Source organism: Hemiscyllium ocellatum, chromosome 13, assembly GCF_020745735.1.
Source record: "Hemiscyllium ocellatum isolate sHemOce1 chromosome 13, sHemOce1.pat.X.cur, whole genome shotgun sequence".
In the NCBI taxonomy this organism is placed as follows: Eukaryota; Metazoa; Chordata; class Chondrichthyes; order Orectolobiformes; family Hemiscylliidae; genus Hemiscyllium; species Hemiscyllium ocellatum.
The window spans coordinates 50,339,801-50,363,503 of NC_083413.1; the positions used below are offsets into that span (position 1 = coordinate 50,339,801).

At 40.9% G+C, this 23,703-nt stretch overlaps 1 protein-coding gene across 4 annotated transcripts in view; it reads right to left on the minus strand.

Moving 5' to 3' along the window:
- Positions 1-2,380: 2,380 nt before the first annotated feature.
- The window catches only part of veph1 (ventricular zone expressed PH domain-containing 1), a 264,411-nt gene continuing 243,088 nt past the window's right edge, over positions 2,381-23,703 (minus strand). For 3 of the 4 annotated variants that reach the window (XM_060834168.1, XM_060834169.1, XM_060834166.1), the window contains 2 exons: positions 6,979-7,115; positions 2,381-3,626 (listed from right to left, as the gene is read on the minus strand). In XM_060834168.1, the coding sequence (XP_060690151.1) occupies positions 3,390-3,626; positions 6,979-7,115 (374 nt within the window). In that variant the 3' untranslated portion in view covers positions 2,381-3,389. Of the gene's footprint in view, positions 3,627-6,974; positions 7,116-23,703 lie in introns of all 4 variants that reach the window. The other variant, XM_060834170.1, reaches the window with a different exon arrangement.

A 23,703-nucleotide genomic window follows, 5' to 3' on the forward strand; every position in this document is an offset into this window, starting at 1 on the left:
TATGTATAAGTGTAATGCAGTCTTACAGGAAGTATACGGGGATTATACAGGAATTATATAAGAATATTCTTGTCTCAGAGGGAGAGCAATAAACATGCATTAGTTTAATTTTTGAGATGAAGCTGGTCAGTGTACTGTACTGTACCTCTCACATGCTCTGATGACAGCTGACATTGGCACATGCGCAGAACAAAGGGTGTGAAGAGATTGCCGCTGGAATCGTGCTATTGAGAACAGAGGTAAGTGTTCTCTAAAATACCATTGCCTATTTCTTCAGTGATATTACTGCTAAACCGTGCTGCTGAAACAGTCTTTATACGAGAATTACCTGTACCAGGGGATGCATCAAGCATTAAGCATTCAAAGAACAGAATGGAAATTATAGATAAAAATAAACTTACTTAAAATTAAGTGAAGGTGAAATACAGATTTATTAATAATTTTTAAATTCTTTTTACCATAATATGATAATAATAAAAGTACTCAAGGTGTCCCAGTAGCTTTCTATCAGGTGATTTTCAGCTTCACATGGTTTAAGCTGAAATGTTTTTAATAAATATTGTTAGCAGTTAGAGAAGATATTGAGTTCCTGGGAAACAGCAGAGTTACACTCTGCTATTTAATGAAATTGAATCAGACAACAAAATACAAGTTTATATCCTAACTTTGGCTGTTAACCTCTCTTTCATTATTAAGGATTTTGTTTTGCTCTCAGCTAGGCTTGTAGCTATGAGAATAGTGGACAACTATTAGGAATGAGAAAGAAAAAAAGACGTTTCAGTATATCAAAGATTAGCATTTACTACAACTATGGCATCACACCCAACTCTCTTGACAGAAATATAATTGCAATATTGCTTGTAGAAAAATGTATCTGAACTATATACAATAGTGCTCTTCTCTCCTTAAATTGTTTATCATATGTTTTTGAGAAGCCCATTTCAAATTCTACCATTTAAAGAAGAGAACCCTATTAGTTAGAACTTATCTACTACTATACCATAATATCAATTTGCCCCAAATCATTTAGTAACTGGTGTACTATTTTGAAGTGAATCACATCTATTGTAGCCAATTTACATGGAATAAAAACTACCAACAAGAAAGCAATGGATGAATCACGAGATTTGTTGGATAACTTCCCCTTTGGGATTATAATATTGTCATATTTCAGAAGTCAGACTTCTTCAAATTTGAACCCACCTGAGCAGCAGACCTCACTTAACAACTTATGGAGAAGATTATATTTCAGTTCTCAAGTGGCAACACAAATTATCTGAATAACTCTTCAGTGAGTCTTCAATTCACAAATTTCTGAATTGCAGTCCATCAAATAAACTAAGCTGAAGTTGCTGGGGAATTTCCTTGGGGTTGTTGCAACTGAGTTCAGATACTCTGCTGGATCTTGTTTACAATGTATTACTGGGGGATTCACTGCCTTTCAGGTGGATTAGGACGATCTGATAAATCTGCAGTAGGGTTTCAGGAACATCTGGTAAATCTACAGTGGGAGAGATCCAGAACATCTGTTAAATCTACAGTGGAGGATCAGGAACGTCTGAGTAATCTACAGTGGGGGATTGGGAATGTCTAATAAATCTACTTTGGGGGATCTGGAGGAGCTCAAAGGAAATTCTTCATCAATATCATTGAGACGCAATAAGTTTCCTTGTTTTCTTCAAATCAACATTCATGGATGTAGTAAAAATTATGCCATTCAAGATCAAAATTGAGGAATTGTTATGGTGACAGTAGTTATTGTTAAATAGAAATAGTTAGCAGATATTACTCTAGAAAGTCTCATAAAAGAAAGTGGAACTTTCAGCTAATGGTAAATTTCTACAACAAAATTGAATCTGATCAAGGTAAAATACATAAAAGATTAATATAACATATACCTCCTTCATAGCTCGTTTTTTTCCTGGAACTCAAATTCATCAATCTCTGATTATTTCAAATAATGTAACACTTGTGACATTGGATACTATCCATGCTATTTGACATGTCAACCTTTGTTAACCAAGGATTTCTTCAGGTCACCTGTAACCCATTTTGAGAGAAATCTATTCATACTTGTGTATTGCAATCAAAAAGTTGATTAGTTTATGTTATATATCATAGCTGAATTCCAGAAATGTAAAAGGAACCTAATTTACTGAGCCAAAACAAACTGAGTATCATATCTATAACATAGCACACAAACATCATGGCATATATTATTCTACAACGTGAAATTTTATTCCTGGTTAGATAAATCTGTGAAAAAAATGTCTTATTTTATATGATAAATCCACAAAGGGCCAAGAAAAGTCTCTTTTTGTTACTGAAACAAAACTAAACTAATGGTGAAATAAATACTAGCTGTATTTTCTGTACTCGTTTCCATTCTCTATTCTTCTACAATTATTCATCATTTTCCTCTATACCTGAGGTTTATTCATCATGTGTAAATTCAGAGTGAACATCAATGATCTTCATGATCATGGGACCAACCTAACTGGATTTGAACCTGAAACTGTCCATACCCAGGGTCATTGGGTGGACAAGTACATAGCAGATGATGTATAATATAGATAAATGTGAAATTATCCATATTGGTAGCAAAATAGGAAAGCAGGTTATTCTCTGAATGGTGATAGTTTGGGAAAGGGAGAGGTACAATGAGATCTGGGTGTCATTGTACACCAGTCACTGACAGCATGTAAGTGCAGCAGGTGACGAAAACTTTAGATGATATGCTTGCCTTCACAACACGAGGATTTGAGTCCATGAGCAGGGAAGTCTTGTTGCAATTGTAAAGGGCCTTGATGAGACTAAACCTGGAGTATTGTATTTTGGTCTGTTTATCTGAGGAAGGTTGAAATCAAAACATTGAATATTTTCAAGAAAGTGTTAGATATAACTCTTAGGGCTAAAGATATCAAAGAGTATGGGGAGAAAACAGAAACAGAATGCTGAGTTAGACGATCAGCCATGATTATACTGAATGATGGAGCAAGCTTGTAAGACTAAATGGCCTACTCTTTCTCCTAGCTTTGCTGTTTCTATAGTGTTATGTACGTGCTTTGTGTTCAGTAATCACAAAGTCAAGCCTTGTAAAGGCATATTTGTTAACTCTTGTTTTTCTATTAACTTAATCATTACACCATTTTCCAGACTTTTTCTTTGACGCTTCAAATGGGTATGCTAATTTGATATATCCTACACTTACACAGAACAGAGTTCCAGGTTTTTGTTCCATACTAGCACAAGTGCTATCTTTCAGATATCTCTTCAATGTAGATTCAGATGTTCTACATTGAAGTATGCCTGCAAGGTTGACGTAGTAATTCACCTTGATAGTTATTTCATTGCCAGCCATCCATTTGTCCAATGTGAATCAGATTTGTTCATAGGTATGTTGTTGCCTCTCTGCTTTCTCTTTGTTTTGCCTGAGCCACTGCAACATTGATACACTGTAACCACTCCTCGGCATTCTTCTCATCTCTTGCTTTGAAGACATATGTCTTGTTGTCTGTGAAGATTTCAAAGGCTCGAGGAAGGCTACGGTCTCTCCGCTTTTTAGTGATAACCTTTACACTTTGTACCTTGCTCAGTTCAATTGGACAATCATCTGGATCATCTTTCTGAAAGGTGAAGACACATAGCATATAATGTGACATTTGCAAATCTCCAGTTAGTTCCATTGAAATTATGTACAAGTAACAGTGATTGCCCGTGACATCAAGACAACATAGGATAGAATGGCATCAAAAAGCACAAGCAAACTTCAGCTCAATGGAAATCTGGGAAAAGTCTACACTGGTTGAAGTCATACCTAGAATGAAGAAAAATAGTTGTAATCAAAGTTTATGAGAAGATTTGTAGCTCGGGTGCTCGTTGTTGTGGTTCTGTTCGCCGAGCTGGGAATTTGTGTTGCAGATGTTTCATCCCCTGTCTAGGTGACATCCTCAGTGCTTGGGAGCCTCCTGTGAAGCATTTCTGTGATCTTTCCTCCGGCATTTGTAGTGGTTTGAATCTGCCACTTCCGGTTGTCAGTTCCAGCTGTCCATTGCAGTGGTCGATATATTGGGATCCAGGTCGATGTGCTTATTGATTGAATCTGTGGATGAGTGCCATGCCTTTAGGAATTCCCTGGCTGTTCTCTGTCTGGCTTGTCCTATAATAGTAGTGTTGTCCCAGTCGGATTCATGTTGCTTGTCATCTGCGTGTGTGGCTACTAAGGATAGCTGGTTGTGTCATTTCTACTGCACAAAATCCCATGCAAGGACTGCACAAATCACTACATAGAACAAACAGGAAGACAGCTAACGATCCGCATCCATGAACACCAACTAGCCATGAAACGACACGACCAGCTATCCTTAGTAGCCACACACGCAGATGACAAGCAACATGAATCCGACTGGGACAACACTACTATTATAGGACAAGCCAAACAGAAAACAGCCAGGGAATTCCTAAAGGCATGGCACTCATCCACAGATTCAATCAATAAGCACATCGATCTGGACCCCAATATACCGACCACTGCAACGGACAGCTGGAACTGACAACCGGAAGTGGCAGATTCAAACCACTACAAATGCCGGAGGAAAGATCACAGAAGCGCTTCACAGGAGGCTCCCAAGCACTGAGGATGTCACCTAGACAGGGGATGAAACGTCTGCAACACAAATTCCCAGCTCAGTGAACAGAACCACAACAATAGTTGTAATTACTAGAGACCAATCATCCCATGCCCAGGACATCACTGCAGGAGCTCCTCCAGGTAGTGCTCCAGCCAAACCATCTTCAGCTGTTTCACCAATGCTCATAAGATTTGAAATTGGGATGTTTTCTGATGAGTGCAATGATTGTTATCAATTGTGACCCCTCAAACACTGGTAGTTGGTGTCTGTGTGCAGTAGTCCTTGGACAACATTCAGCCTGGGACTAATAAGTGACAGTAAATTTTCATCCCGAAGTGCCAGGCAATGACTATGTCCATCAAGAGACAACCTAATGATCGTCTCTGACAGCCAATGGCATTACTGACATTGAATGCTGCAACATCAACAGACTGAATTATTATTGACCAGAAATTGAATTGGATCAACCTTATTAATTATTGTGAGTGTAAGAGCAGTTCAAAGGCTAGACATTTTGGGGGGAGTAATTTACCCCCTGATTTCCTAGAGCAGATCCACCATCTATATCAGAAGTATGATGGAACACTCTCCACTTTCTTGGATGAACACAGTTCTAACAACACTGCAGAGGCTTACAACCATCCAGGACTAAGCAGTCCCCTTGATTCGCCATGCCATTCACCACCATAAATGTTAATTTCCCCCACTAGCACACAATGTTAGCAATATGCATAATTTACATGATGCATTGCAGTGACTTACCAAGACTCCTTTGACAACTGTTCCAAACCTAATATTACCACCTAGAAGGACAAGGGCAGCAGATGTACCTCCACCCCTCCAAGTGACACACTATCCTGACTTGGAACTACATCACCAGGCCTTCACTGTTGTTTGGGTCAGAAACCTGGAATTATTTTACTAACAATGGGTGTACATAAACAGATGGAACTGCATAATTTCAAGAATGCGGCTCACTCCCACCTTCTCCAGGGTCATTAAGGAAGGGCTGTGCCTTGCCATTGACACTCATATCATATAAAGAATATATAAAAACAACAATTGTCTCTGAGTCATGCAGAGATTCTTGCAAAAGTGATAATGCCACTGGAGTATTAATAGAGAGACCCAGGTTAGTACTCTGGGTCACATGTTCAAATCCTACTTCAGCAGCTGGAATTTGACCTTAATTAACAAAACTTTATGTGAAAGCTAGACATAAGAACTATAATCAATTATTGTAAAACCCCATCTTGTTCATGAAAATTCTTTAGTGAAGGAAATTAGCTGTCCTTAATTGGTTTGGCCATCATATGACCTCAGATCCCCAACAATGTGGTTGACTCTTAACTGCCCTCTGAAATGGCTTAACATGGCACTCAGGTTAAGGACAATTTATAATAAACAAAAGATCAATTCTAACTGATTAGTGAATCCCATATTCTGTGAAAGAATAAAGAAAAAATTCAAATAATTCCAGTGGCTCAGCTTATCTGCTTTAATATTCAATAACTCATTGTCATATTTTGAGGGATGTAAAAGTGTTCAGTAAAATTTCCCATATCGTTTGCATCCATAAAATGCAAATTTACCATTTTCCCCTTTAATTCCTTACAACTGCTCAGGCAGTTATCAAATCTGGGCGAAAGCAATGTAAATCAAGTAAGGCTCTTTGTTTTTTTCAAGTAAAAAGTGAGGTCTGCAGATGCTGGAGATCAGAGCTGAAACTGTGTTGCTGGTTAAAGCACAGCAGGTTAGGCAGCATCCAAGGAACAGGAAATTCGACGTTTTGGGCCAGAGCCCTTCATCAGGAATGAAGGGCTCTGGCCCGGAACGTCTAATTTCCTGTTCCTTGGATGCTGCCTAACCTGCTGTGCTTTAACCAGCAACACAGTTTCAGCTCTTCGTTTTTTCATCCGACCCGCCCCCTAGATGTTGCCACCAGTGCTTTGTGTTTTATGTTTTAGGTGAACATTCCAATATTCTCCTATCTTGTTCAGTTTAGACCTTTTATTTGTTCCTTGATCTTATTTTCTTTTCTGTACCTGTATTTTATTTGCTTTAAATATTTTTCATGATTACTTTTCCATATTTACACTATACCAACTTAATTCCAGACACTTAAATATTCTGTTTGTGAATTCTTTTGATTATTGATCTGAAATGTTTAACTCAGTATATCTCTCCATTGATGCTGTCTGACTTGGAAGGCAATTCCAGCTATTATTTTAGATTTCTAGCACCCACAGAAGGTCACTCACATTAAACAAAATACAAATCAATGTGCAACTACCTATGATGCTTAGTTCCATTGACTTCATCTAACAAATGTTAATCATCTACCTACTGATTTTCCTTTGCAAAATAGAAGCTGATTCCCAGCCAGTGTGAAATAGCGGGTCTTCCATCTCTTTATGAATTTCCATCTCACTTGCTTTTCTTTGAGCTTGCCTTCGATGAGTGGTTGACCATCCTGGTTTACAACTGTTAAAGGAATATTAAACTAGAATGACCAATTATTGACATACTAACAAGCAAATATCATCGGCATGCTAATCTGCATTATTAATATACATTAGTCTGGATTTTGGAGTTACAAGAAATGTATGAACTAACCATTTATTACATACATAGCTGTTGGTAGGCCAGAGGAGTACTGGGACCTTGCTAAAAAGAGGAATCCACGGTATACTTTCCTAACCAGACTAAAGGATCTTCACTGAGACATATGGGGGTAAATTCTAACTGAAACACACAAACATAAATTCTAACTGAAATACACAAGCCTAAATTCTAACTGAGACACAAGAGGCAAATTTTGACTGAGACACATAGAGTAAATTTTAACTGAGACACATAGGGTAAATTTTAACTGAGACACACAGGGTAAATTTTAACTGAGACACATAAGGATGAATTTCAACAGCCAAAGTCAGGTCAAATGCTACAATTTGATAAATATGAAACTTGTCTACAATTCACTCACTGAGGTGGGACAAGGGGCACTAAGGAGCTTCGAGAAGACGTTAAGTGTCTTAACAGCATTGCTGGTCAGTCAGGAGCAAAAGTGCTTTCGCCCAAACAACAAACTCTCACCACTCCATATGCAACAAAACCTGAGGGTGGAATTTTCCCAGCCCCTGAAAAAACTTGGTTAATGGTGATTCAGTTTGGAAAATATTGCAAGAACAGAAAAATGAGATCCCTGACATGAACAAAAGGTACAAATTTCCACCAAGGCTTGAATGAAGAGATGGCAGTCTTGCTTGTGAGCAGGGAGGAGCTTATGTGCGTGCATAAACAATTCATAACCTATTCTTGCCTCATTAATATGCAGCCTGCTATTCTCCCATACTGTGGAGAGAAACCAGACAGTGACAATTCCCAACATGAAAGGAAGAGTGGGTACTGGGTGCTTCAGATCACTGCTTGCTTCTCTGGGCTTCCACTTTGGACAGCACTCCCCAACACCTCAGGTCACACTTTATGGGCAGCACCTATTTGCATCATTCATCCAGGAAAGTTGACATTAGATCTACACCAGCCTCACTGCATCATCATTACACATCTCCACTTCAATACTGCAGTTTGAAGTGCACTAACACCTTGCTTTGTAATGCTGCTGTCAGATCACATTGCATACAGGGACAGGCATACTTCACAGTAGAGTTCAGGGATTCTCAGTGCCCATTGCTATCTCCCTTCATGCTCACTTAATTTGTGTCTACTCAAATGCTCACAACATCTCTACTTTGCCTTGCTGTGCTGTTTTGCATTTTACTGCTTCATTCAAAACATTGTTTCAAACAAATGGTCATGGCTTGAAGTTCAGTAGTCCGAGTCATGTCAAGATGGACTGTATCCACTCAGGGGCTACCAGCAGAGTACATCAAGGGCATTGGCTGCTATCAGTTCAGGGGCTTGGATACATTATTGGGAGGTCCATAGCACTAGGCTGGGGTATGGTCCACAGCCAGTCCTGCAGGTCCAGTGTAACTCTCCAAGGATTTGTGAGAGGTCATTCGGGGAGTTAATGATTAATCATGGATGTACATTTAAAAGTCAAGGGTTTAGTTATTCAATAGTTGGAGTTGTCTTTCCAAGCCTACCTAGGGGTTTGTCCATGTCAGTGCAAGGGCTCTGTCCATTGAAAGTTGAAGGCAGTTAACAGGATACAGTGCTGTGGTGGTGAAGCTGGTGCAGAGAATTATGAGAATTGGAGGCACAATGCTCGGATACAGAAGGGATAATAATTATGAAGGGGGGCAAACTCAACATAGAAGAGTGGAAGATGATGGAGCAGGGTAAGTGGAGTTCACTGATGTTCATCACCTCTCAGGCTTTGACAGGGGAATATTGCATCAACTATATTTAGAATGATGAAGATGTATGCCTAGGGAGATGAGCAGATAAATAAATAGTTGGGTGGAAATATGGGGGAAGATCAAATCTGATGGGATTGACATGGAAGGTAGGACAGGAAGGTTCATGGAAGTCTGAAGGGCCACCTAGACTATCAGGCTGAGACTTCGACTCACCCTGCATAGTGCAACCTGTGCTGCCTTTCATTCGCATCCCAAGTATGCAATGGAAATGGAAAATGGCCACTACCACAACCAGAGCAGACAGTGTTATTCATTTTTTTCTCTGAAGTAGCGGAATTTGCCTTTGTGCAATTTGAGCCCCTCAGGACAATGGTATTAAACGCACAATCACACAGTACAGGTTAAAGATATCAATATTCACAGAATTCTGTACATGGATCTCATGCATTCATGGATGACAAAATGACCCATGCCATTATTATGTATGAGATTCTGCATTTCTTGGGGAATGTGAGAGGAGAGGGGTCAGGTTCCCGTTACTGCCAATGCACATACAGTCTGAGAGAGCGCATGTGCCGAAAGGCTTGAACAGCATCATTTGAATCAGGTCAATGATGTATAAGATCCATGTAGAGGTGTCCTGTTGTCCTTCTTGTCAGAGGTCTCCATGAGCTAAAACTGGAAATCGGACCCAAGAGGAAATTGGTCAAACTAAATTAACCAGCAGTCAGCAGGTCAAAGAAAACTAAGATCAAAGATGTTACAAATGTTCGGGGGAGCCAGTTAAAACCAGCCTGAGGGTTGTGTATTGGACAGGCATTGATCAGACTTTCTGGCACCCTGACTTCCAACCAGTACCTGAAGAAGTACACTTTACACTTCCCCAGCATGGCAACAGTGAAGGCTAGTGGAGCAGCTTTGAATCCCACTCATGACCCCATTGGCCAAAGGCCACAGAATAGTCTGGAAGGTCTGGGGCAAGGACAATAAAAACACACACCTGGAAGTCAGCGCCCAGTGAAAACTCACAGCAAGACTTATGGTGGAAGACTACGTGGCAACCCAAGAAGATTCACCCTGGCCTGTGACACCCACTTTTGTGGAAGACAGCCAGACATTGGAACTCCTACATTGGAGGGGAAAGAGATTCCAATTGGCCAAGCTCAAACACATGGATTGTTGCGAGTAATAGCCTTTCTCAGATGGATACAGCTAGATAGAAAGTAAATGTTGCAAGAACTTGGGAAATGCTCACATAGTGTTTTTAATAAGGAATATTTTGTTAATAAAATCAAGTTGAATGCAAACCGAATTCTGTGTCCCTTTATCTGCTTTGCCAACAAGAGCGCTTGGGTAAAGTGTTTTGAATGCGTAAACAAGTAATGGAAAACACGTTGTCATTAAAATGTTATTTAAATGCATGTGGTACATCTGCTGAACGTTCATATTACTGAACAGGTACTTTGTTTCTGAAATAAAAATAAAAAATGGCTGAGATACTCAGCAGTTCTTTCGCAGCTGTGGACGGAGCTGTAGACTTAATGATTTGAGTCCCAGGACTCTTCTTTAGAAATGGTAGTGCCCACGTAAGCTGATTGGAACTGTCCACAGTGCAACCAGACGCAGAAGGTGTGACTGTTTGTGTGGTCTTTACACTAAGAGTATCCACACCAATGGATGGGAAACACATCCAACTGGAAGCTCAGTGAGTCTCTATGCTGCATGATGAAGGTCAGAGAGAGCCACAGCATTGTGTCAAGTAAGAAGATGAGGACTCTCGCCAAAAGGGAACAGCGGTGACAGCCAGAACACTGCAGGCTGTACAACTCTCTGAACCTTATTCAAGGGAACTGAGTTGTGAGAAGTCATCTTTCACTCACTGTAAATGTTTCGATGCTGCAGGATCCCCTGTGTAATCCTAATTGCAAATGCACCTTAACAGTTTAATCTTTCTATGATTTTCCTGTTGTTTTGTATAAGTTAGGATCATCACCTGATGAAAACTTTCAAAACATCTCAAGCTCATTCATGAGGTAATTTCAGGCTAGTTTGGATCATATGGAAAGGACTGCTACCAATCAGACAGGATTAGAACATTGGGTAGCACTAATGATGGCTTTCATTGTTGTAGCAGTAGCTAGAATAACAGCCAGACACAGCTGATGATGAAGTGTGAACATATATTTACAAACGTGTTCAAGGTATTTACAATGAGGTTTTACCCATTCTACCAAGGTTCCCTGAGAAGGCTTTTCTTTAGTCTTTCTCTCACACTTTGACTAGGTACAGCTGGTGTGGAAGGAGCCTTCCCACATGGCCCTGACATGCAAGTGTGGTACTGCTGCGGTGCAGGTTCACCCTCTTCAGTTTGAATTCCCACAAGGCGGGGTGGTGCATGGAGTGGGGGAGGAGGGGGATAGGTGGGTGGGGTGGGGGTGGGGTGTTGGAGCTTACACATCTGCAGTGCCCTGACAGGAGACTTTTGATAGTGCTAGCAGCCACTAATCTGTCCACTGAGGCAGACAGGTAGCACACAACAGAGGCAGCACACTTGAGAATAGGGCCCCTCAAAGATCAGCAAGGCAGCCTTTGTGTGAAGCCACGGTAAAGGTAGGGGGATACTAAACGAGTATTTTGCATCAGTATTTACTGTGGAAAAGAATATGGAAGATATCGACTGTAGGGAAATAGATGGTGACACCTTGCAAAATGTCCAAATTACAGAGGAGGAAGTGCTGGATGTCTTGAAATGCTAAAGGTGGATAAATCCCCAGGAACTGATCAGGTGTACCCTAGAACTCTGTGGGAAGCTAGGGAAGTGGTTGCTGGGCCTCTTGCTGAGATACTTGCATCATCGATAGTCGCAGATGAAGTGCAGGAAGATTGGAGATTGGCTAACGTGGTGCCACTGTTTAAGAAGTGTGGTAAGGACAAGCCAGGGAACTATAGACCAGTGAGCCTGATGTCAGTGGGTCCTCTACTTTTTGACTTGGATGCGAACATAAGAGAAGAAAGTGAGGACTGCAGATGCTGGAGATAAGAGCTGAAGAATGTGTTGCTGGAAAAGTGCAGCAGGTCAGGCAGCATTCAAGGAGCAGGAGGATCAATGCTTCTTCAGGAATCTTTATCCTTGTAGTGGGAGGAAGAGAGTTTCTTCAAGGAAGGCACCCTTGCAAGAGAGGATTCGCAGTAAGTTAAAATCAATTAGGAGAAAGTGAGGACTGCAGATGCTGGAGATCAGAGCTTAAAAAAGTGTTGCTGGAAAAGCGCAGCAGGTCAGGCAGCATCCAAGGAGCTGGGGGTGAGAAGTTAACTATCAGGCACACCTCCAACAGCCTCACCCCCGTTATTGCAGGCAGTTTTATCATTGAATGAGAGAATGGGAGGGATAGATGAAAGTGGCCGGCATAACTGTTAGTGCTGTTGCAGGTGGGAGAAAGATGTGGGATGTTCTGAGTGACTGAGCTGGAAACACTGAGGGGACATAGAATTAGTGGGAATGGTGGGGGTGTGTGGTCGGGGGTGTTGGTTAGAGTTTGAAGGGGGAAGAGAGTTGGGTGAGAGAAACTGAGGAAAGTCACTGCAGTCAATAGTGAGAGTGGTGGAGCATGAGTCTTAGTGAGATGAGTGTGCAGTACAAATTTTGAGTGACTGTGAGGTAGCAAAGAGAAGATGGTGGATATTGTGGAGTGCAGCTTTTTGCAGCATTGCTGGGCAAACCTTTTAGACTATGGGCACTGGACTAAACAAGATAGAAAATTTGGACCATGCTGGCAGCATCTAATGCCATGGTTGCTTCTGGTGGTGCCAGGATAAGAGGATGGTTCACCATTATTCTGTCCAGCAGTACCTCACCAACCCCTTGGCAGTGATCCAAGGGGTGGCATGGTGGCTCAGTGGTTAGCACTGCTGCCTCACAACACCAGGGACCCTGGTTCGATTCCACCCTTGGGCGACTGTCTTTGTGGAGTTTGCACATTCTCCTGTGTCTGTGTGGATTTCCTCCCACAGTCCAAAGATGTGCAGGTCAGGTGAATTGGCCATGCTAAATTGCCCATTAGTCAGAGAGAAATGAGTCTTCAGAGGGTCAGTGTGGACTTATGGGGCCGAAGGGCCTGTTCCCACACTGTAGGGAATCTAATCTAAAACCTGCCTCTGTAGGTTATCTCTAGGATCATTCTTCCACAAGTCAGTTGTGGCGAATAACAAGAACCTGATGTAGCAGTTGTACAGCCGGGCTTTAAGTAGAGTGCCGATGGGACAAATCTTGGAAGTACTTTAACTGCTGTCCGAGCACAAGGCAGCATTAGGGTGGTACCACAGAATAGTCGTGCAGATATTGTGAGGTGAGCAGCAAAGAAGTGTGTGAAATAACTTACTAGAGATCACAGACAGAAACCCTCCATGAAAGACCCTGAAACTGATATTTTGTCACTTTTCAGGAAAATTCAGCCCTAGGACTCTTGCACTTTGAAATTTTGCCTATAAGAACTACCCAGGTGTAGGTAATATCCATTAATACTGAGATCATAGGCTTGGAAACAACAAAGCATCACATCAAGCAAAATAGAAAATGCAAAATAATGAGATTGAGTGAGCTTAAAAGTCAAAATTGAATAAAATACCTTATACTTAAATTGTTATTGTTTTAAATCTCCAACAGTAATTATAATGTCAAACAATGTAAACCAAAACTTAAATTCAGTTTTAAGCACCAAAGATTTTGTTTGATGGCAATTAGGACTTGAGATACCATTAAAATTTCATTTCTATTCCAAATGAAAAGACTGAACTCTTTCAGAAGAGGTTTGAGGGAATTAGAAATTCATGATGTTCCATTCCAAACCTGTGTGATAAACTTTTGTAACAGAGTTCCTGAAGGAGCAGGGCAATTTGGCAACACCTTCTCCATTTCTGAATTTAACCATGCAAAAGCATCTGTCTGAGGTTATGGATGGATTTACTCTTTAGTGATAGTGGACATGGATAAGCTTATTCTTTATAACATACAATCTGAGCCAATATATGCCTCACTGGAAACAAGTTTTTATAACTATTGCAGTATGTTAGAGCACAGGGTTGATGAACTGGAGATTTATTTCAACAGTCATATGGAAATTGTAACTAATTTCTTTCATGACCGTTGAGATTTATTTATCCTTAATGGAAACTCAAAGTTAAAAATCAAATGGTCATGGATTCTGCAATAATACAATAGGGAAATTCTGATTCCCAGAAATATTCTGAATTTGGAATATATTTAAGAAGCTAAAACAATTATGAAAGCTAGGGATGTTTTCAGTTAGGAATAGATGTGAAATGTACTCTTTGAGTTGCAAGGATATCATAAAGTAAAACATACATTTAACACAATTGTTAATTTCCTTGGTCAGATGCAACTGAATTTTACCAAAATCAGCAAAGTGTTAAACTCAGGATGTTTCATGGAGGGTTTCTCTTCAGGAGCTCCGGTGAGTTTTCTCACACAATTCTCCACTGCTCACCTCATTATGCATGTATTATGTCTCTACGTTCATATTACCTTTTATCAGCAACAGACGTAGTCACAACTACTGGGACCTAATGGGATTTCTGCCATGGTGCCATATTTAAAGCCCAGCTATACACCAGTTCAATCACTGTCAGCCATGAATACTCCTTTACAATGCACATAGTGGGAAAGTAATAATTAAGAAAGACGTCTAAGGGCACATAGGTACATGGTAAGACTGAATTGGAAATGGAATATCATGTTCACAAATATATTGCTGCTTCATATTGTCATTAGTCTGGTGGTCTGTCATTGTCACTGCAGCTACAGAATGAAGCTACACAGAATAGCCATCCTTTGTGCTATACCATGTTTGAACCCTCTTTAAGAGAGTGCTACTGTTTTCCCACATACCCAGCGCAGCATATCTTGTCATTGGTCAGGACTGACTATGACCCAATCTCTAACCAACCTGAAAAGACAGCCCCGAGAACTGAGTGGGCAGATCCTGATCTAATCTCTGCATAGCTCCCAAGTGACTTACTGCTAACTCCTTTTTTGACTGCACTGCTCCTGCAGGACTAACAATGGACCACTCCCACATGGTAATGACATTGAACCTCTGACTCTGACTGTCCCAAGCACCAACTAACCATGCGCAAGCCGCTAGACTGACATCAGATGATGTCTTAACTTACAGTGCCAATACCTCCAGACCAACAACAGTCTCCTTTGACTTGACTGAGGACTACTCTACTTACACTTGAGACATGGTCATCTGGTTGGAGTATATGCAATGTGTTTGTCAAGTATGCTGCTGGCATATGCTGTAGTCATAACATTGATGCAGTATATAGCAACATATCCATCTCCTTGACTGAACATTGCTCACTAATATGACAAGCTGCTTGCCTTTGTGTTTGTGCTAAAAGGCAAGACAAGCCAGTACAGTGAGCTGCTAACCTCTGAAAGATGCAACAATACACAGAAGGCTCAGCAAAGCAGAGATACTGTGAGAATCCAAGTTGGTGCAAAATGAGGGAGCACTGAGAGAGCAAGCAAAAAATCTTGAGATGCGCCCAGCTCCGATTTATGAGAAATGTGCCTGTCCCTGCACACAAAAGGGTCTGGCAGCAGCATTTCAAGGCAAGGATTAGGAATGAATAGGAAAACTGTTTTCAAAGAGAGTAGAAGATGGGCGATGATGGTGTGGTTATGTTCTATGCCAACTCTCGTGGGTGGGACAGTACAATTGTTTGCTACCCATGGAGCTATGTGGAGGTATTGGGGACTGATGGAGAAGATAGAGGCCAGCAGTGAGCCGGAGTCACCAGGTAGCTACTTTGACTTCATGTCAGAAATCATTGCCATCCAGTTTTCTTCTAGCTCATGGGAGAGTAGCAAACTGTGTATAAATGAGGCAACGATAGGTAATAATGAGCTGTTTGTGCATAGAACATAGAACATAGAACATAGAAGGATACAGCGCAGTACAGGCCCTTCGGCCCTCGATGTTGCGCCGACCGAATCCTACCTAACCTATACTAGCCCAATAACTTCCAAATGCCTATCCAATGCCCGCTTAAATGACCATAAAGAAGGAGAGTTCACCACTGATACGGGCAGGGCATTCCATGAACTCACAACCCGCTGTGTGAAGAATCTACCCCTAACATCTGTCCTATACCTACCACCCCTTAATTTAAAGCTATGTCCCCTAGTAACACCTGCCTCCATTAGCGGTAAAAGGTTCTTAGTATCTACCCTATCTAAACCCCTAATCATCTTATACACTTCTATCAGATCTCCCCTAAACCTTCTCTTCTCCAATGAGAACAGCCCCAAGTGCCTCAGCCTTTCCTCATAAGATTTTCCTACCATTCCAGGCAACATCCTGGTAAACCTCCTCTGCACTCGTTCTAAAGCTTCCACATCCTTCCTATAGTATGGCGACCAAAACTGCACACAATACTCCAGATGAGGCCGCACCAGAGTCTTATACAGTTGCAACATGACCTCAGGACTCCGGAACTCAATTCCTCTGCCAATAAAGCCCAGTACACCATATGCCTTCCTCACAGCACTATTTACCTGGGTGGCAACTTTCAGAGATCTGTGTACATGGACACCAAGATCCCTCTGCTCATCCACACTACCAAGTAGCCTACCATTAGCCCAGTAATCCATCATCTTGTTATTCCTACCAAAGTGAACGACTTCGCACTTAGCTACATTGAATTCCATTTGCCACATTTCCGCCCAGCTCTGCAACTTATCTATATCCCGCTGTAACCTACCACTTCCTTCCTCACTATCCACAACTCCACCGACTTTTGTGTCATCCGCAAACTTGCTTACCCAGCTTTCAAGTCCTTCCTCTAGATCATTTATAAAGATAACAAAAAGCAATGGTCCCAAAACAGATCCTTGTGGTACACCGCTAGTAACTGCACTCCAAGATGAACATAATCCATCAACTACTACCCTCTGTCTCCTTCCAGCCAGCCAATTCCTAATCCAAACCTCTAATGTATCCTCAATGCCATACCTCCGAAGTTTTAGCATTAGCCTACCATGGGGAACCTTATCGAACGCTTTACTAAAATCCATATACACAACATCTACTGCTTTACCCTCATCCACTTCCTTGGTCACCTTCTCGAAGAACTCAATAAGGTTTGTGAGGCACGACCTGCCCTTCACAAAACCATGCTGGCTATCCCTGATCACGTTATTCCTACCCAGATGTTCATAAATCTTATCCCTTACCATTCTCTCTAAGACTTTGCCCACCACTGAAGTCAGACTCACTGGCCTATAGTTGCTAGGGCTATCCCTACTCCCTTTCTTGAACAATGGGACCACATTCGCTATCCTCCAGTCCTCTGGTACTATTCCTGTTGACAACGACGACATAAAAATCCAGGCCAATGGCTCTGCTATCTCCTCCCTAGCTTCCCATAGGATCCTGGGGTAAATGCCATCAGGCCCAGGAGACTTATCTATATTCATCCTTTCCAATATTCCCAAAACCTCTTCCCTGCATATTTCCAGGGCATCCATTCTAATTATTTGTGATTCCATATTCACATCAGCAACAGTGTCCTGTTCCTGAGTGAATACTGATGAAAAGTACTGATTTAATGTCTCTCCAATCTCCTCCGCATAGGTGGGGACAACTTGCAGTTCAATTTTACAAGACAAAGAGTGGATTAATTTGCAGTTTATAAAATATAGCAATCTCCAAGTATAAATATCAAACTGTAATTGAGAAAAAGGCCTGTTCTTAAAAAGCCTTAAATATGATGAATATATTATATTGTGGACCTTAGAAAAGTTGATGTAAATGTCAGACTACAGTTGAAATCGTTGCATGTTTTATTAACTGGATGTGAAGTATTAAATTGGGATGTGTATACTTCCATAAATGGAGAATTTACACATATGTTACTCTGCAATTTTCTAAACTTGGAGTGGAATTATTATGATTTGGTTGTGTAAATTTTTTATCCAAATCATATTCAATGAGAACAATTCTCAAAATGTGGCTTGATTTATCTTGTGTTTTCGCATATTCCTCTTTGCACAGTTTTCTGTTTGGTTGGTATTTTAAAATTCAGTTGCTTCCATCATTGCCAGATTATATTATAAACTGATGATTACAGCAAAGCACCTAGTGTAACTAAACTATGTCAAATATAGATTATTCAACACACAAACATCTGTTATAATGAAAGGTTTCTTAAATGTCTTTTGTTGGACTATAGGGCAAAGTTTTACATGTCTCAAGTAGTGGCTTTGCAGATGGTAGGAGTCTGTAATACTCTCCAGGTGACCTTCCAACTGCCAGCCCCTTAGCCCAAACCAATCTTTGATGTTATGAAGGACAGGAGGAGCCTTGACAATTAATAGGCACTTTGGAGGATGGTAGGAAGGAGTCAAGGACAGAGTTGACACTCCAAGTTGCAGGGGAAGTTGAGCACGACACCCTACTCAAACCACAAGAGGGACAGAGGGGCCTTCCGTTATTGGCTTCCTTTCCTGATTGAAACCACCCACCCTCAAGTTCTGCACCCACTGACCGTTTTTTATGATCTCTGACCTCTCCACTAAGACCCTCAACCCCAGTACAACACCCTTCCAATAATTTATCCTGCCTTGGAGCTATTTCCACTGTGACACACCCCCGAGCATTCAGATGCATCCTGGTTTGTGGTTACCCTGGGACTACAGCACTGTCAGGCAAGCTCTATAAGGTGTGACTTCCTCACAAGTAAAGGGTCAAAGTCTCACCTACAGGAATTAATGTTCCTTGATGGGACAGCCAGTATCAGTAATGATGTGGTTGCGTTAATGTGTTGGAAGGCAAGGCAGGAAACTCTGCTAACTATTTCATTCTTCCCAGAATGTTTCTTTGTTAAGGGGGGACAGTTCTTTTCTTTCTTTGTCCTGAACCTACCATTGATTGAGATACAATCAGAAGCCTATAAATACTGGCGGAGGGAACCAGAGGGTTGTTGCAATTTGGAATCCCTTTAAAACTGGAGTTCTTTCTCATGTAGCAGGGATCTCATTTAACTTCTGTTACAACAGTCCCTTGCTTTTCCCCAAATGCAAACCATTTCTAATCATCAAGACAAAACAAAAAGGATGATGACAATCGAGGCCACAATGTACTATGAATTGATAGTACAAAGAACTATACGGCAGTATATGTACCCTATTATCAATGTAGTGTTAAGGAAAATAGAAGGTTTGCTTCCAAAAAGAATGAAAACTAACATTTGGATGAAGGTGGGGAAGTTGGGAATGGTTATCTAGATGCTATGTTTAACTGTCCCATGTCCATTTGCTTGAAGGATTCAAATGGGTGATTATCACGGTGTAGAATATTGGCCCTTAGAAATAGGTTAAATTTACAAGTTCTCAGTATGAGAGGATAGTACTCATCAGATGGCTGCCTCCTTCAGATGGAAGATAGACCAGGAAGAGAGGAAGAAAAACCAATGAACCCTTCCACTGCCTTTAGAACTTCAATTCGTCATAGATTGTATACTCTTCTGTCTGATGAACTAAGGTAGCTTATCTCATAATGATACCTATCTGCTGCTTCATAATGAACTTAAACTATTTGAAAATTCCTTATGAATGGTCAATGACCTATATTCACTAACTGTGATCATGAACCTTCAAATTCTAACAGGTGATTTTGGGTGATGCTAGAGTCCATTGAATTGAGGACTACAGATGATTTACAAAGTCCAGAGGACCAACTGCAGACTGTCTAGTCATTATAAATTAGCAGCTCATTGTCAGAAGCTGAAACATCCAAGCAGGAGTGAGGGTGTCTCCATTGCTTGTTGATGGACAAAGCAGGGATAAGTAAGAGAACAACATGAGTTCAATCAGACACATGTGGGAAAGCTGTGTCTCAGAAATTCTATGGGGTTGTAGCTGACTTTTTAAGTAGTGCCTCTGGTACCTTTGGTCACCTTTGGTAACTCATCATGGATTGTGGGGGTGGGGTGGTGGTGAGGGGTGTTAACATTCCATCCTCAATTCAACTCACACATAAGCCTGTGGAGACCAGACCACACTATGGAACCAGTCTAATGGGATTTCCCTCCCACCATCTGCATCCAGATGCAACACTAGCAACCATTGAAAGTTCAACTCAGGAAGTTTCCCTGGACAACTTCACAGCATTGGTTTACATTATTTTGATGTGGTTTATCTTTGAAATCTTAACTGTCTTCTTCCATTTACTGGCACACATATGGCTTTTGCTGCTTTTTGAAGGAATGTTATTAATGGCCTACAAATAACCCATTCACATAATTGACTTCATGTGTAACTTGGCCATGTTGTGGAGAAGAAGAACCACAGGGACTGGGAATACGGTTTTCTACAACAGGCAAACAAATGGAATTTGAATTTGAAAAAAAAATGTGGATGACTTAACAAGTTAAATACATTGGGCAAACCTCACAAATACAATGTAAAAGTCTCTATTGTTCATGTTTCCCTGACAATTTTGAACTAAGTATTGTCTTCTATTTTAATTAATTTATTTTTGCCATTTAATTCACCAATGCTTGTTTTTTTTAAAGCAAAAGGAGAAAATCTTATACAAACATACAAAAATAATTTCCATAAACCTGTGCACACTTAATGCCTTAAATATTCCTATTGGATGTATTTAGCATTTCCTGAAGACAACATGACTAATTAGAACACTGAAACATGACATTTAGTACTATTTGGTGATACAAGGACCATTCTTCTGCATTGTTTAGCATAGATAAACATCAGAGAGCAAACTCAGGTTTTTGTCTTCTTACTGCCCCATATGTGCCTAAAGTGAAGGTAGTAGGTATATTTAAACCACATTGTGTGTAAAATCAGCTTACTATGGTTGTTTGCTTTATAGATTTGACAGTGAACTTTGATAGTTTTCTTCAAACCTGTTGATCTTCCAGCTGAAGGAGTTGACCCCGACTGAGTGTTGCAGACTGGCACATTCCAAGGTTCAGGACTACGTGTTGAGGGACACGCTGAAGCTTGGGGCAACTGCCGTCAAGACACGGTGGGGAAAGACCACTGTGTAACATCTGCCTGCTTAAAGAAGAACAGGGGGCCCATGCAGTCATTTGGGCTCTGCTGACGCCTCAGCTAATTATATGGGCATGATTGAAAAATGTACAGACCTGTATAAAAAATGACAAATTCTGATCTGGGTATGTAAATGTTTACATATGTATGGCATGACCAACTGTACAGACCATCAAATTGTTTTATGAATAAAGTATATTTTTGAAATAAAAAAAACTTTGATAGTTTTCTTCAGCAAATTTTCTGATATTTTTCAGCTATTCAGAGATGTTATCACTATCTGTCGAGCAAGTGGGACCTGAACTTGTGCCTCCTTGCCCAGAAGTAGAGGCACCAAAAGTACTCTTTTCTCAGGAATCTTTTGATAAATAAATACAAACGGGAATCAGATGACACAGTCAGTATTCTTTATGCCATATCTATTTATCACTAATTCAAATGTTGGTAAAATGTTATAAACTCTGAAATAGGGAAGAAAAAGTTAATATTGATGGAGTTAAAGATAAAGTGCATGATAGCATTTGCTCAATTTTTTTCCTGGTAAGATGGGATACTTAACAGAATAGTTTTTGAGGTTGTTAATTCACCATTTAAACATAAACAGCCTGTGTAACCATATTGTTTATTGATACACAAACTGTAGATCAGGAGAACTGAAGGCCAGACAAGACAGTTGAGTCTAGATTAGAGTGGTGCTGGAAAAGCACAGCAGGTCAGGCAGCATCCGAGGAGCAGGAAAATCGACGTTTCAGGCAACAGCCCTTCATTAGGAATAGAGGCAGGGTGCCTGCAGAGTGGAGGGATAAATGAGAGAGGGGTGGGGGTGGGGAGAAAGTAGCATGGAGTACAATAGGTGAATGGGGGTGGGGATGGAGGTGATAGGTCAGAGAGGAAGGTGGAGGTGATAGGTGGAAAGGAAGATAGGCAGGTAGGACAGGTCATGAGGGCAGTGCTGAGCTGGAAGGTTGAAGCTGGGGTGAGGTGGGGGAAGGGGAAATGAGGAAACTGGTGAAATCCACATTGAAACCATGGGGTTGAAGTGTTCCGAGACGGAAGATGAGGCATTCTTCCTCTAGGCGTTGGGTAGTGAGGGAGCGGCGGTGGAGGAGGGTGGAGATGAGTTTGGTGGGGCAGGAGCATGCTGGTGACAGTTGAGTCACGAAGCAGACTAAGCTGAAGGTTATGATAACAAAGTTGAGAACTATGTGCTGTAAACTTCCGTCATTGAGAATTTCTTGGGGTAGCCAAGATCTTCCCCCTTCTGTGTTTGAATGAAACTTTTGCTTCCTCTCCTCAGTCAGGCCTGAGAGTGCTCACATTTTACTATAAAATCTTTTGAGAAGCTTCCAGCTATGCATTATATGGGGTCAATCTTTTGGCAAGTAACCCTAGCAGGAGCAACAATGGCACAAAAAAAGAGCAAACAAAGCTGCTAATAAAGGGAGGTAAGCCTCAAAGGAAGTTTTATCCTTCTGGCAGAGTTTAGCAGCCTTCACAGCACTCCTACAGATGTACGAGGATAGTACATCAGGGAGACTTTTTTCCAGAGACACTATCATTGAGCTGTCCGTTTTTGCAACAATACCTGCAAGCAATTACCCTGACAGCCTGTGTAGTCTAAATCATTTCAGTCCTGAATCTGCAGCAGTTAATTTGCGGTTTTCGTTAAGTGCATAATGGGTGTCATGTTTGCTAGAACAAATGGTATTATCATTTTTCTCATGGATGTAGTCTTCAGCTCAGACATAACATTTCTCTCCCTGCGTGAGGAGTTGGTTGTTGAAACTCCGCTCAAAGAATCCAGCTCAAGTGGGAACTGAAGCTTCAATTCTGAACTTTGGGTTGACATCTACTTTGTGACTTGCACCCCTGGAGATGTGGATGATCTCTCATCATTGATTACCTGAGACCACACGCGCATCACTTGGACAGGACTAACCATACTATCTAATAAGTGAGTTATAGCCAAAGAATGAATTATGATGTTGCTGCCTGTCAAACTGTTAATTAGTCTGTGAATCCTTGTACTACTCTGACATAACTCTGATGAAGAGTCAAGTAGATTCAAAATGTAAGCTTGCTTTCTCTCCATGGATGCTGCCTGGCCCACTGTGATCTCCAACATTTTTTGTTTTCAGTATAGATTCCAGAATCTGCAGTAATTTGCTCCTTATTTCACACACTGTTGATTTTTGCTTGATTGGCTGTTAAGTCCAGTTATACCACAGAAACCACTTTGAAACTCGTTTACAGGGACAAAGGCCAACCAGATCAGTGACATACTGCTTTCACACATGGATTGTTCTACCTTTGGAAATGGAGATAAGCTCAGTCATTGTGGAGCCAAAAACAAAGGGTACAATATTTAACACTAATATTATAGGTCAGAGACCAGGGGGACCTCTTATTTTAAACAGAGAGTCATCAAGGTGTGGAATATACTATTGGCAGCATTTGTTGATAAACTTGAGCAGTTAAACTTTTTGAGGCTAATGTTCAATGAAAGGTGACAGAAATCCTACCAGCATTGATGAACTAAATCTGATTATACCAATATTAAAAATGAATAAAATCTTTCACCATCAGAAAATTGATTTGTTCTCTGAGGTGGGGAGGGGGTGTAACTGAACCCAATATGTTAACT